The sequence below is a fragment of the Nymphalis io genome, chromosome 30, assembly GCF_905147045.1.
Source record: "Nymphalis io chromosome 30, ilAglIoxx1.1, whole genome shotgun sequence".
Classification (NCBI taxonomy): Eukaryota; Metazoa; Arthropoda; class Insecta; order Lepidoptera; family Nymphalidae; genus Nymphalis; species Nymphalis io.
The window spans coordinates 2454822-2470875 of NC_065917.1; the positions used below are offsets into that span (position 1 = coordinate 2454822).

General features: G+C 37.8%; 1 protein-coding gene across 3 annotated transcripts in view; it reads right to left on the minus strand.

The window, feature by feature from the left end:
• Positions 1–11527, minus strand: part of LOC126779877 (nuclear pore complex protein Nup98-Nup96) — a 47908-nt gene extending 36381 nt beyond the window's left edge. For 2 of the 3 annotated variants that reach the window (XM_050504006.1, XM_050504008.1), the window contains exons 1-11: positions 11402–11527; positions 9233–9349; positions 8508–8636; positions 7694–7894; positions 7193–7324; positions 6014–6147; positions 5577–5712; positions 4048–4128; positions 2799–2891; positions 1423–1514; positions 583–733 (exon numbers count right to left, since the gene is read on the minus strand). In XM_050504006.1, the coding sequence (XP_050359963.1) occupies positions 583–733; positions 1423–1514; positions 2799–2891; positions 4048–4128; positions 5577–5712; positions 6014–6147; positions 7193–7324; positions 7694–7894; positions 8508–8636; positions 9233–9275 (1192 nt within the window). In that variant the 5' untranslated portion in view covers positions 9276–9349; positions 11402–11527. Of the gene's footprint in view, positions 1–582; positions 734–1422; positions 1515–2798; positions 2892–4047; positions 4129–5576; positions 5713–6013; positions 6148–7192; positions 7325–7693; positions 7895–8507; positions 8637–9232; positions 9350–9840; positions 9922–11401 lie in introns of those variants that run through there. The other variant, XM_050504007.1, reaches the window with a different exon arrangement.
• Positions 11528–16054: the final 4527 nt, after the last annotated feature.

A 16054-nucleotide genomic window follows, 5' to 3' on the forward strand; every position in this document is an offset into this window, starting at 1 on the left:
AAATTGTGCAACACAGCTTGCCCTTAGTCAAATCTTTTACTTGGTGGGTAGCGCTTTGTGCAAGCTCGTGGGTAGGTACCACCCCACCCATCAGATCTCGCAAAACAGCAATGCTTAGGATTGTTAAACTAGGACGTTAAACAGGTTTTTTATAGGCAAGCGTGCTACATCTTAGACCGTGTCGATGCTTAACATCAGGCAAGTCAATGGTCAAACGCTGGCCTATTGTAAAAAAAAAATTGTTAAGTTCCGGTTTGAAGGGTGAGTAAGCCAGTGTAACTATTAGCACGAAATAGCAAACTTCTTAGCTTCTGGGGTTGGAGTCGCATCGGCGATGTAAGGGATGGTTAATAATTTTTACAGTAGCTTATAGCAACCCTTGGGATAATTTATTGTGATAAAGTATTGACAAAATAAAAGATGGACTTTATGGATGGGTACTGCTCACTAATGGTTATGGTTAATCATCGAGGTTTCCATTTGAATGGCGAGTGTGCCTGTTACACATGGGATATACAATAAAAGAAAATCTGGAGGCGCATTAACAGTTAGTATATGAAGTTTAATATATAAAGTACATACTGGGCGCGGTGGAACCGAAGGTCGGCGCGGTAGTCTGCTGGGGCTTCGCCCCGAACAGGCCCCCGCTGCCAAAGGCACCGAAACCCGTGCTGGCGGCTGGAGCGCCGAAGCCCGTCGTGGCGGGCTTAGCGCCGAACAAGCCGCCCGTAGGCTGAAACATTATTTAAAATTTTATTATATTACAATATAATTATCGATATTTAATTTACTTGGTGGTACTTTGTGCAAGCCCATATGGATAGCTACCACCCACTCATCATATATTCTACTGCCAAGCAGCAATCTAATCAAAACATTTTTTAATCAAATAGACTTTTACAAGTACTTATAAATCTTCAAGGGCTGCTACCGGTTCGAAATGCAGTACTTGATATTGTTGTGTTCCGGTTTGAAGGGTGAGTGAGCCAGTGTAATTTCAGGCACAAGGGATATAACATCTTAGTTCCCAAGGTTGGTGGCGCATTGGCTATGTAAGCGATGGTTGACATTTCTTACAATGCCATTGTCTAAGGGCGTTTGGTGACCACTTACCATCAGGTGGCCCATATGCTCGTCCGCCTTCCTATTCCATAAAAAAAAATCTATAAGAAATGTTGATTCTACCGGCAAGAAACTTAGTAATTACTTTTTTTTTTAATTTTCAATCATCATTGTTGTGTTTCGATTTGAAGGGTGCGTGAAGCAGTACAGCAACAGACACAAGGGTCGTAACATCTTAGTTCCCAAGGCGGCGCATTGGCTGTATAAGTTGGTTAATATTTCTTACAGCGCAAATGTCTATCGACGATGGTGTCATTTGCGAGTCCGCCTATTTATATGAAATAAAATAAATTCAAAAACCTGATTCTGCGTGTTACTCCCGAAGCCGAACGTAGACGTATTCGTGCCGAAGGCCGGCGCCTGTGTCGTAGTCGCTCCGAACAGTCCCGTACCTATGACAATATTTAATACAATATTAGCTTTTAATGTACTTTATAAATACATAAAAATATGTCATTTTCGTTAAGATTAATAGTTTTGTTTATACAGTAACAGCCTTTTAATGTCCCACTGCTGGGCTAAGGCCTCTTCTCTCGTTTAAGGAGAAGGTTTGGAGCTTATTCCACCACGCTGCTCCAATACGGGTTGGTAGAATACACATGTGGCATAATTTCAATGAAATCAGACACATGCAGGTTTCCTCACGATGTTTTCTTTCACCGTCAAGCACAAGATTTGTTTATAAGGAACGATTAATATTCATATTTACCCCTCCAGTTAGCCTAGGTGTGTAAACCATAGAGCTATGATGCTATAATATTGTTTATTTTTTTTAAATATCAAGTTAATTATATTTAAAAAAGATTACCATTTTAATGATGTTTAATATCGGTTGAATTATTTATTTTACAGGGCTTTATTTAAAACGTATACGATCAATCGATAAACTAATCTAACGGATGACCAAATCTTTACAATAAAAAAATAAATTGTATGTGTTTTGAACATGTAGAGTTGCAATACACAAATATAAGGTCCTCCAGTCCGATTTCGGCCACGGCGGCCAATCTCAAGAGAGATTAGCCAAACGCCCAGGAGATATTATAGTGCACAAGTGTGTGCGCAAACACACACAGGTGCACTCTCGATTCCCTAACTCTCATAACCCGATGGGACGGCAATCCGACACGACCGGAAAGAGTTCAGGCACAGGACCAATGGCTTTACGCGCTTTCCGAGGCACGGGAGTGTAATACACTTCCAACTTCCAAGCCCGGGGCTTCTACTGAGAATTTTCTGACAGAAGCACCCAATAACTTTTTTATTGGCCCGACCTGGTAATTGAACCCAGGACCTCCGGCCTTATATCTAACCACTAGACCAACGAGACAGACAAATATATCTACAATCTGAGACCTGATCTTGTTATTTAATTTATTTATTAATTAAAATATCAAAACCAACAAGGGATATACTCATAAATACAAATGAGCCATTAATCATAGAGTTATATAAACCAAGTGACTTCTTATTTATAGGTGTTGCAAAATATAACCAAAAATCAAATGTCTATCAGTCCCTTCACGATAAATATTCAAGTAATTTTCTTTCGCAGAATCTATCGTACATTTGTGTGTTACCTTTTCAAACCGGCGATAGTTTTTAGATAATACATTAATATAAATTTGAATTTAAAAAAAAAAACAGTACGGTCAACAAAAAAAAAACTTTATTACCCGTCGATGGAGCTCCAAACGCTGGCTTATTAGCACCGAATAGACCAGTTGTATTTGTGTTCGGTTGAGCGGCGTTTCCGAACGAGAATGTATCTGGAATAAATATACAAACAAACAATTAATAAGTTATAGTACAGTACAGTAACAGCCTGTTAATGTCCCACTGCTGGGCTAAGGCCTCCTCTCCCTTTTTGAGAAGAAGGTATGGAGCTTATTCCACCACGCTGCTCCAATGCGGGTTGGTGGAATACACATGTGGCAGAATTTCAATGAAATTAGACACATGCAGTTTTCCTTCACCGTCAAGCACGAGATGAATTATAAACACAAATTAAGCACTTGAAAATTCTGTGGTGCTTGCCCGGGCGTGAACCCACGATCATCGGTTAAGATTCACGCGTTCTAACCACTGGGCCATCTCGGATATATAAATAAGTTAAAAAAGCTAAAAAAACACACATTATTACGCTACAGCAGATATGAAATCATTGGTCGAGATCTATGGTATTATGGATTCGCGAAAAAATGCCATTTTGAACGATGGCGAAGTTATAGGAATTTTGGAAGCATAATTAAAGTGTATATAAGTAGCTAAGTGTAATAGTGTTGTGTTATATATAGAGATGTATTAATCGCGAACTGTTTGTAGTGCGTAATACAGCAGAGGTATTAGCGAATCGCATGGAATATGTAATTTTTTTTTTTTTATATAGAATAGGAAGGTGGACGAGCATATGGGCCACCTGATGGTAAGTGGTCACCAAACGCCCTTAGACATTGGCATTGTAAGAAATGTCAACCATCGCTTATAGCCAATGCGCCACCAACCTTGGGAACTAAGATTTTATGTCCCTTGTGCCTGTAATTACTTACTATGTAATTACTTACTTATTATAAGATTGCTTATTTTTTCTCCTTCTATTGGAATATATTATACTGTTAGGAATGTCTTCCTAAGGGGCGTGGCCTAGCGGCTCGACTTGATCACGTGATAATAATCGTGGTGTAAACTGGCCCTGCCAAGCTCATCATCCAGCTAGGTTGGCGTTACGACACTTCTTGGACTCTCGATTGTGGCTGATATCTCATAAATAATATTTCAGTTGCTCAGTTTTGATTCCTTTGTTCTATTTTTGTGTCTAAATTATACGTGTCGATATGAGTTTACTTTATTGTTGTATAGTTGTTTTGATTTATCTCTTTAAAAAACCTATTTCCTTGTTGTGTTATAATAAAAACAATAACTCACTTGTCTGTCCGAAAGCGGGAGTCGAACCTATGCCGGTACCGAATAAGCTCGGAGCGCTCGTAGTCGCCGGTTGACCGAACGCTGAAAAATTTAATGAATTGTTAAAGATTTTATCGTGGTACTACCCACCAGCTCTATATATATTCTACGGCCAAACCGGAATATTTAATATTGTTGTATTATGGTGTGAAGGGTGAGTGAAACAGCAACTACGGACAGAAGGGACATAACATCTTAGTTTTTTTTTTTTTTTATAGAAAAGGAAGGCGGACGAGCATATGGGCCACCTGATGGTAAGTGGTCACCAACGCTCTTAGACATTGGCATTGTAAGAAATGTCAACCATCGCTTACATATCAAATGCGCCACCAACCTTGGGAACTAAGATTTTATGTCCCTTGTGCCTGTAATTACACTGGCTCACTCACCCTTCAAACCGGAACACAACAATATCAAGTATTGCTGTTTTGCGGTAGAATATCTGATGAGTGGGTGGTACCTACCCAGACGAGCTTGCACAAAGCCCTACCACCAGTAAAGTTCCCAAGGTTGGTGGCGCATTGCCGATATTATTGTTCATTAATATGTCTTAGAGCACAACAGGCTGTGGTGTTCAATCATTATCAAGTATACCCATTAGGATAGGTAGGTCAGTATACCTATTTTCAAAAAGAAATTTAACCAAATTTTGGCTACGGTGAACAATTTATTACTTATTTTTCAGTATTATATTCTCAGAGTTTTTTATTTTATTTTATAGGTAGGCAGACGAGCATATGGGCAACCTGATGTTAAGGGGTCACCAACACCCATAGACATTGGCATTGTAAGAAATTGGAAACTGAGATGATAACATCTTGTGCCTGTAATTACACCGGCTCACTCAACCTTCAAACCGAAACATAACAATACTAAGTACTGTTGTTTTGCGGTAGAATATCTAATAAATAAATAAAATAGTGAGATAATAATCGCGAAAGGAGACTAGGGCCGGGACAATGAAATATGAAATTATATATATATGAATTTCATAACATATATATATATTATTATATACATAACATATATATATATATGTTATGTATCTTGGAAAAGGCTCTAATGATTCATTTAAAATTTTAATTATATAAACAAAGGCATTTTTATCACTGTGTAATTATTAGAGCCGAACTGGTCCAGGTATGTATCTAAAAGTGTATAATTTAGTTTTAAATTATATAGTTTGGTTAAATTATATATATGACGAGCCGGTTGGCGTGGTTTGTAGATACTTGCCTTTCACGCCGAAGGTTGTGGGTTCGATTCCCACCCAGGACAGACATTTGTGTGCATGAACATGTCTGTTTGTCCTGAGTCTGGGTGTAATTATCTATATAAGTATGTATTAAGAAAAGTAGTATATGTAGTATATCAATTGTCTGGTTTCCATAGCACAAGCTTTGTACAAGCTTAATTTGGGATCAGATGGCCGTGTGTGAAAAATGTCCCAGGATATTATTATATTATTATTATTATAGAGTCAAACGTACATGGACCACCGAACAGAGGTTTGTTTTCCGTCTGCTGGAATCCACCGAATACACCACCACTCGTGCCGCCGCCCCCCTTTCTGCCAGCCATATAATCCTCCAGACGTAGCTCCTCAAGGGACTTCCCTTCATATTCCTGAAAATAATAACATAACACGTTATATATAAAGCGGGTATACGACGTCACTTATTTTATTAGAATGGCAACACCACACAAGGTTATTGACGTCTTATGGGTTGTCAGTTGTCAGACGTCAAGTTGTGAATATGAGACGGGTGTCTATTATATTGTGCAGCCGAATAATGGAAATATAAAAAAAAAATTATTTATTGAGTACCAAGGGTAACAATTTATGTCCCATGTGCCTGTAATTACACCGGCTCACTCACCGTTCCAAGCTTCTTTTTCTATTATCTAGTTATATATAAACACGAACCTTCATACAGGTGATGCAATGGTGTTTTATATTGACATTCTGGGAGGTACCGCTCTTGACCACCACATCAGTCCCCACCATAGGGTTATACTTCACGTGAGCTGTCCCCGTTGCCTGCTGCTGTCCAAACCCACCTGAAACAATTAAAAATGTTTGTAAACTTTTTTTTTATTAAATTTATTTATGTACAGTAAATAAAATACTCTTTTGTATCATACGAAATTGCCTTGTCCAAATAAAATAAAAATCTACATACAAAGAGCAAGCTTATAATTTATTTATTTATTATAATATCAACAAACAAGAAGTACACTAATAAATACAATTGAGTCTATAAATGTGACGTTATACAAATCAAGTGTCTCCTAAATTATGGTATTGCAAAATATATCAAGATTTCGAGTTAACAAAAAAATAATAATTATTTTAAAAATCAAAATATTTATAGCAAATACAATAAACATAGAAATGACATTAACAATTAAATTATTATAAAATTATCACTTGAATGATATAAAATGAATAAAATATAAATATCTTAGAACATTTAACACAACAAATATAAATATCTGAGAACATTTTAATAGACACGGTCAAGGGTAAAAATCTCCCTCACGGGACCGTGGGACGCAGTTAGACTCAAGCGAGCTATGCATGTCTTACATGACAATGAGTACAGGATCACAGTAGCCAACGCGCCCTTAGACTACACATACATAAGCCTACACCATATTTCAAACTGCCCCAAGCCAAAGCACTTAGAACCCTCACGGGGACTATATAAGCTTAATCTCAGGTGCGGAGGTTGTCAATGTCATTTATTATTGAATTAAATTTTATATTTAAATAAAAAATATAGTTCTTTGCTGTATACAAGACTACGTTTGCCTGTTAACGATTAAGATATAGTTCTATTTTCAAATACTAGAGGTCGTGTTTTATTTCTAGTTACAAATGGTTTTTTTTTCTAAATGGCGTGCCTCGTTATATAAAATATGTGTATTATTGTGTAACAAAGAAAACGTTCAGTTTAAAACTTGGAATATCTTGTTTTGTTATTATTTATAGCCTCTAATAGTCATCTCAAGAGTGATACACAATTTGTCTGATCTAATTCCATATTAATTTCAATGGAACTTTTAACGGGCAACGAGTCAGTCGAGTCTTAAACAATCTTACCACTTGTATTCCCGAACAGGCCACCACCACCGATGGCGGTGTTCTGCTGCCCGAACAGACCGGTAGACGTGGACGGAGCCGAACCGAACAGGCCTGTTGTATTGGTGTTCGCTGTGTTGCTAAAGCCAAAACCTGGATACAAATTATAATATAATAACATATAGCCTATTCCAACCACGCGCTATCATTGGTCGAGGTCTTGAATAATCTATAATATTCGTTATGGTATTCACTGGTGGTAGGGCTTTGAGCAAGCTCGTCTGGGTAGGTACCACACCGGCTGTAACCAGATAGGTTATTTAAACAAATGGGCTGATGGCAAGTGGTTCCTTACATCGCCAATACTTAGATGTTATGACCCTTGTGCCTGTAGTTGATTGAGGATCCTTTTTTTGGCATCGGTTCTAACATTATTGATACATATCAGCTCATAAACGTTTTCATCTTGCCCCACATATACTAATAGCTGAAATAAATAAAATTGAAAATAGTTCCACAAACCCGCTGGCTTTGCTCCGAAGGCGGCATTGTTCTGGTTATTACCGAACAGTCCGCCGCCGACACCGCTGGTTGTGTTGCTGAAGAGACCAGCACCGGTTGACGTGCTGGGACCGAAGCCGAACCCGCTGGTGGTACCGAAGCTAGACGTGGTTGCGTTCCCACCGAACAGGCTGCTCGAAGGGGTGGTGGAACCAAAGAGACCTAGAATAAAAATAAAGTGACAACTCGTGTATGTCCCTGTAGGCTCAGGCCTTCTCTCCTTTATCTACTTCTGCAAAAATAACAGATAGCAGTAGCAGCCCGCCGAGCGGAAGCTCGAGAATAGTGGTTTCCGCTGACCAGCTTTGATAAAGAAGAAGGCGCCGGTGCTATGCGCACCTTCTCCCCCCGCCGTAAGTGTCGCTGGGGCTAGGGGTCTCTGTACCCATTGGAATTGAAGGCCCGCAGAGGCGAGCCAACCGTCGGGGCGTCACGGTAGTATGCGCAGGCGACCCCATAACGTCCCCAAGACGGAGTGGGTATCGCTGGTTTTTAGCGGGTATTCCAGCACTACTCCACATTTCCCACTAAACGCGTTTTTCCAGCGAGGAATAAAAAGGCCTAATTTCATTTTGGAGAAGGTTCGGAACTTACTCTACCAAACAGCTCCAATGCTGGTGGGTGGATACACAATTAGAAACATGCAGGTTGGTATCCTCGCGATGTTTTTCTTCACCGCCAAGCACAAGATGAATTATAAGCACATATCATTCAGTATCGAACCTGCGACTTTTACATCGCACTATTATTTGCTATTGGCGTTTTTAATATTTACCTCCTCCAGTAGCAGGTTGGGGGGCAGCGTTCGCCCCAAACGCGGGCGGTGCCCCAAACGCGCTGGTACCAGCTGTGGGTTTAAAGCCACTGAACGGTGAAGACGTACTGGCACCTGCGTTGAATGATCCTGCAAAAAAAAAGTAAATCATTAAAATCAACAATTTGACGTGAAACTGCTCCATAATCCAATGGGACACCAATACGAGCGGTCAGATATCAGAAGCACAGCCAAGAGATTTCAAACTCCAGGTTGCTATTAATAATTTACTTACTTCAAAATATTCAATATCTTTTTCATCAGCCTGATCTGGGATTTGGATCCAAGACCATGGTCTACAGCCTTATAATAATGTTTTTTTTTTTTAATTATAATTGGGAAACATACAGTAAACATCGCATATTGTTGTATAATGATACAACAATTAACTCGTTCACACACCAATCAAGTTTCCACTTAAAACTAATTCATGAATGGCAGTAAACAAGCAATTTAGTAAATTATAAATAACAATTATCAAGATTCAAACAGCTAGCACACAGCAAAACAATAAAATATATATATATAATAATAAAAAAAAAAATGACTAAATTGACAAATGCACACAAACTTTTTTTTTATGTATTTAGCGTACAAGAACTCATTTCCAAGTCATTAAACTTCCTATTGTAGTTCTTACAAGAGCGATATATAAATGATGGTAATAAAGTAGATTAAAAACTCACCGAATCCTGTGTTCGTTGCACCGAAAGTTTGCTTCTGAAACATGATGTGGGGACGTTATCCTTATACTTTAAATTAAAAAAAAAATGACTGCTTGAATTTAGAACACCATGATGTATCTGAAACGGAGAAAAAAAAATGTTTTACTTTTTTTTTTATTATAAGAGCCAGTGGTTAGAAGATGAGAATATAAACCAATGATTCTAAGGTCAAACTGGAAATCACCAGTGAATTTTCATTTGCTTAATTTATATTGATATTTCATCCCATACTCGGCGGTGAAGGATAACATCGGCGACGAAAATCTACCACATGTACCATACCGCGTCGGTGCAGCGTGGTGGAGTGAGCCCTAAAAACCTTCTCATCAAATAAGAGAGGTGACCTAAACCCAGCATTGAGACATTTTCGGGCTGTTATGTTTACTTATAAATAAATCACTGTATAAGTTCTGGCTTTGCATAGATAGAATAGAGGTGTCTCTAAAATATTCATATCAAAGGTCACAAAAATAATGAAACTTCTAGGTTTTATTTTTCACACAAAAGTTTCATCAGAATCAGGTTAAGCATTTATGAACGCAATTTCAATGGCAGTTGTTACCACTTACCATCAGGCACACTCGTCAGTTTCTCCTACCAATATCATAGAAACAAAAATGATTAAATTTCAAAACGGTTTCATAATAACAAACTGCATATGAATCATAGACTATTAAGCTATCATATTTATCTCATTTATGTATTTAATATATCTATTTTGCTATTTTAATATATATATATATATACTTGATACCAATGGAAGGAGTTAAGGTAAATAAACAACTTTGACATAAATTGTCATGACATAATGTTGGAGATCTTGAATTATCTATGATATTTATAATGGATATGCGAAAAAACATTATGAATGTCGGTGAAGTTGTGGAAATTTGGACGTAAAATTAAAGTGGATATAAGTAAATAGGTGGAATGTTTTGTATTATAAACAAAGATATATTAATCAAGAACTGTTTTGCGAAAACATTATGAAATCTGATTTGAAAGGGCCAGTCAACTTGGTTAATAGATACTCTTGCCTTTCACGCCGAAGGTTGTAGATTCGATTCCCACCCAGGACAGACATTTATGTGCATGAACATGTCTGTTTGTCCTGAGTCTGGGTGTAATTATCTATATAAGTATGTATTTACAAAGGAAATGTATTATATCAGTTGTATGGTTTACATATTACAAGGTCTGCTTCGTTTGGGATCAGATATTGACTCCGAATTGACCATTTACTAATTATTCTACCATGAAATATTATTTATTTGTTTTGTTATCTTTCAGTTTGAAGTATGACGGAACCAATGTTACAGTATACTAACACCTGAGGTTCGACTATTTTTAACTTCTTATAGTGCAAATGTTTATGGATGGAAGTGAAAGTTGGCTCCTTTGCTTGTTTATATTCAGATAATAGCGTTTCTAATTAGAAAAAAAATAATTGTATACATAAATACATTAAAATTATAAGATATAATTTATGTAAAAGGTGATTAAATTCTTATATGAATTGTGTTCGTATTACACAACGTGAAATATTTTTGAATGACGTCATAACCACCCTGCATTGCAAAATGTTTTGTAAACATTGCTTTAAAATATTTTGAATTGAAAAAAATATTTCTGCAACATGTTAGACTTTCTGTCTTTAAAAACATTACAATACATTTGTGAATCTGAATGACCTATAGATTTTTACCTCTTTTTTTTTGTACGTCATAAAATTTTAAATTATTGTGACAAATAAAATACCCTCTTTTATACGACTCAAGATATAATATAAGAGATTTATTTATCAAAAATCTTTTTTGAAGCAGAAATTAGCGATAATTTTATATACTTTTTCACCATTAAAATCTTTGCCCAATACTGAAAATTTTTGACGAAACATGAAAAAAAATGACGTATATATATGAATCAAAATTGTCATTTTATTACGTTTTAAGAGTTATATTGACGCTAACGTATACCAAACATATCATTAGAGCACTATTACTTATTAAATTTAATAAATTATAGTCACAAAATATATCGGCGCTAAAAATTATAATTTATAGGTTACAAAAATTAATAGAAGTTTAGAATTATATCGACGCTAGTGTGAAATTTCAAATATATACTTGCCCAGCTAGCGAACTGTTGACCGTTGTATTCTCGACTTGATGGTTTATAAAACTTTTACACAGTATAAATTTTTCGCTTACACTTTTTAAATACAAATATTAACGAATCCTTTACAAATCGCAACAATATGAGAATAGGACAAGCAAAGTGCAGCATATAAACATAGCACAGATTAAACATAAGTACACATGACAGCATTTATAGATTATATTCAGTTCTGAATAACAAGTACCTATTTATTTTAATTACCTATTTACTTATGTATTTTACCGTTTATAATTTAGTTACATTTTATTAACACCATATAGATTTGATAAAAATGTATATTTCATTGTAATTTGTCGAGTATGAGTGTAAAATAAATGTATGAAAATAAACGAACATAACACATCACAATTAGGAAGATAAGCTTATTTTTTTATGATCTCAAAAAATCATATTAAAAATATAAAAAATACTGGCGAATTTTTTTTTATGATTACAAATTTTAAAGTTACGAGTTCTTAAATTCTTTTCTGGAGCGAGCGATCGATGCACGACGTCACATCGCCCAACGTCGCTCGCTTGCCCATACAATTTTGCCTAAATTTTCGCGTTATTCTTGATTTGATTTATATGTCGGTAAGTATAAAAAAAACTTTCATATATTTATTATACAGTATCATAGCATATAATTTACCAAATAGAACTCAGAAAAATACTTTTTCTATATATATTATCAACAAAAACAAGTAGATATTTTCGTGATGAGCATTTTAATATGAGTACCTCAGTAGTAAAATTTGACGTATTTATAAGGTTTCCGCATTGGAGAAGCGTGGTGGAATAAGCTCCAAACCTTCTTCAACCTCAAAAGGGAGAGGAGGCCGTATAAGGTTTTAGTTTTAGGATCAAACATTTAATTTTACAGGCTAGTTATTGGTATTCGTTTAATATAAACATAATTCAGAATTTCAGAATGTTCGTAATTACGGCCTTGATACGTTGAATACCAATAGTGTTGTCATAAGAGTTTGTATCGATGAAAAATGCATTTCAAAGTTAATCTTAGGTTTATTGGTAATCTTGAAGATGATTTGTGAACAACGCCGTATCGGGAATGATATAAGTTGAATAAATCATTAATGACCCATTGAAATTGATTTTTACCATATCATGTTTCTTTGAAAGTCAAATACGTAGTCTAATATGTACGTTATACGTATGATACAAATGTCATTTAAATAGGCTTATAAGGGGACTTTTGAATCGGCATGTTACAATATATAATTAAACGTAAAGCTGCCACCTACACTGCTTCTTCTGTATTTTAATGACATGTGCAAATTAGCATTATTCAATGCTGGCAGACGACAGCACTGTAGATGCCTTATATACCGACCGCGCTAATATTTGTCGGGAACACGTCGATGAGTATAAACTTGTGTCTGAAATAACAAGTTTTTATTAAACAAAGCCTGAGATTGGGGCCAACCACACTTTTTTTTTTCTCGCAGTGGAAACCTTCAGAAAGATATCCGGGTCCTATGGGGTGGAACCGGGTTATGTGGGATTCTTACCCACTAAAACCACTGCAATGGCCGTCCTTAGCACTTCAGAGAGGCTGCGGGATCGTGTTGATATAACGCATCCTCGGCTTCTACCGTGCTTTGCTCTACTCGTGTCTCGGCGGAGCTCTCATCAATCTCGCCCCCCCGCACTCCTCGCTAGTGCGTACGGCAGCGCGAGGCCCCCACGTCACGCATCCACGGCCCCAGGGTTACGCCCTATCTTTTAAGCCCCGGGCGTCTGTGCTATGGGAGGGACGAGACGACGCCGTCGTCGTCTATGCCGAGCAGGATCGGCCCTTTCCCGTTCCCGCTCCGCCGTCTCCTTCTGGACCATGACAGTCACACAAAAGGAGGCGCTCCACGCGGATTCCCTGCGAAGAACCGCTGACACGATTGCTCACAGGAACAGGTCTTGTCCGACTTCACGGACCAGAATCTCCCTCTCCGAACTCCACGCGGGGCACACCTCCAACGTATGCTGAGCGGAGTCCCGGTTCTCGCCATAGTGGTGACACATTGCCGTCGATTCGCGTCCGATCTTACACAGGTATTCTCCAAAACAACCGTGACCGGTCATTACCTGCGTAAGTCGGAAGGTGACTCGTCGCTTTAGTCTCATTCAGGCTTCGAAGACTGGCAGGATCGCTCCAACAACGCGTTTGCGTGCGTACCGTTCTTCACAGAGACTGTTGCGCCACGTCGCAAGAGACCTTCGGTGTTCTTGCCGCTTCAACGCCTCGAGCGCACTCGAAATGGGCGCGCTTTCACTGTTCTGGCGGAGGATGCGGGTCTGTTGGTAGACCCTCGCATCTATATCCGCCAGAATATCCAAGGGCGGAAAGCGCGCTAGGACGGTTGCCACCGCGTAGGATATCGTGCGATATCCCCACACTATGCATGTCCTGCAGCGGCGGACGCCCGATAGCCTGTGAGACCAAACGGGTGCCCCGTAGAGGGCCATTGATCGCGCAACACCGGCATAGAGACGGCGAACTTCCTGGTGCCAACCAAACTCAACCCCAATACGACACAAGTTAGCGCGATGACTTCTAAAATGACACCTTTTGACGGCGATGACTTCTAAATGACTTCGCTACCAAATCCAGTATCAGGACGTTAGGTTCCACGGTCTATTGGAAGGTAAGTCAATACTTCACGTCAGCTCCTTGCCTAAAATTCTACAAGGCGAAAACTCAGCCCCATATGGAGTACTGCTCTCATCTCTGGGCGGGAGAGATGTTATCACTCTGCTTCTTCTATCGCATCTTCTTCTTTTAAGGAGAATGCTCTGAGCAACTGTTTATATTAATCCCATGCGCTGAATTTGACCACCAATCGCGTCTATATTCTTAATTCCATCCATATCATCTCAATGTCTGGAAATCCACTACTACAGCGCTAGTTTTAAAGCGTTTCCTGCCATTTCTGCGAACCATATTACCCGACTTTTCCAAACCGTTATGATATAGAACCTTCAAGAAAAGTCTAATCCTACGCATTCCTTTAAGGCCGACAACGCGCCTGCAAGCACTCCGGTGTTGCTGTCCTTGGACAGTGGTAATCACTTTCCAGCAGGAAAGCCTAGCCTTGTTTGCCTCCCTTTTTCATAAAAAAGGTTTCTTCCAGTAACAGATTATTTCATTAAAAGTAAGCTCCTCACATCGCTACCAATGACATAGTATGTTTACATGCTTGACATTCGAGATTGTTAGTTTTATTTGCATTTTCATCACAAGCAAATTTACGATAATATGCCGAGGCTCTGTATCGTAACTATCGCGCCTCGAATTGTGTATGTAAAATTAAAGTATAGGAAATGTGTATCATATTCTATATCAATATTATCTTCTATCGACAGCGGAAAGCACTAGTATCTCTACATGAAGAGTACATACGGACTTATAGCCAATCACAGTTATGATCAACTGCATTAAAAAAATATTAAAATAAACAATAATAATAAAGTCACTAATATATTTCGAGTAATTTGTAAAAGAATCCGCAATCATAAGATCGCCTTGCGGTAGATTATTTGTTAGTCTACGTGAAAATACTGCTCTTATTTTAGCACAAAATAATATATTAATAATCGTTCTAATATTATTATAAGTAAAAGAACAAATATGTGGGGCGTCAAATCACAAAGAAGGATAAAATAAATACAAAATAATCAACGCGGGTATCGCAAAAGAGTCGCCCGCTATAACGAACCGGCGATGTGACGTCACAGTCAAAACTGACGGAGCAAGAATTATACGAGAGCGCCCAAATTGATTTGCTTATAAAAAAAAAGTTTACATAATATAATCATAATTTTTTCGCACATGTTATTATATATCATAGGTGGACCGATGTCTTTAAGAAGGTGGCGGGCACCAACTGGATGCGGAAGGCGGAGGACAGGGAGCTTTGGCGCACCTTGGGAGAGGCCTATGTTCAGCAGTGGACAACGATTGGCTGTTGATTGATTGATTGCTTGATGTTATTATAATCGTGTAAAAGGTTATTTTAGTACAAAAATTATAATAATTATATATTTTAAATTACATCTTCCTAATTATGATTTTATTCCATTTTAAGACAGATATATGAACCACGCTTAAAAGTACTTTTGTAACTGACTCCACTGGTAACCTGATCAGTTATCAACACCTTGACATAAACTTGGGCAAAATGTAATCAGAATAATAATTAATAATTAGAATGTGTCAATTACGATTGCAAAACTTTGATTCTAAAAAGGGCAAGCGGGTGTTTCATTGACTTTATTTCTACTGGTGGTAGGGCTTTGTGCAAGCTCGTCTGGCTAGGTACTACTCATCCGATATTCTACTGCAAAACAGCAGTACTTGATATTGTTGTGTTCCGGTTTGAAGGGTGAGTGAGCCAGTGTAATTACGGTTGGTGGCGCATTGGCTATGTAAGCGATGGTTGACATTTCTTACAATGCCAATGTCTAAGGGCGTTTGGTGACCACTTACCATCAGGTGGCCCAAATGCTCGTCCGCCGTCCTATTTTATATAAAAAAAAAATCTTTGAAAACTTTTATTATACTGTCTGATACATAAATATTTCTTTGTTTATTTACAGGTACCATTTTTA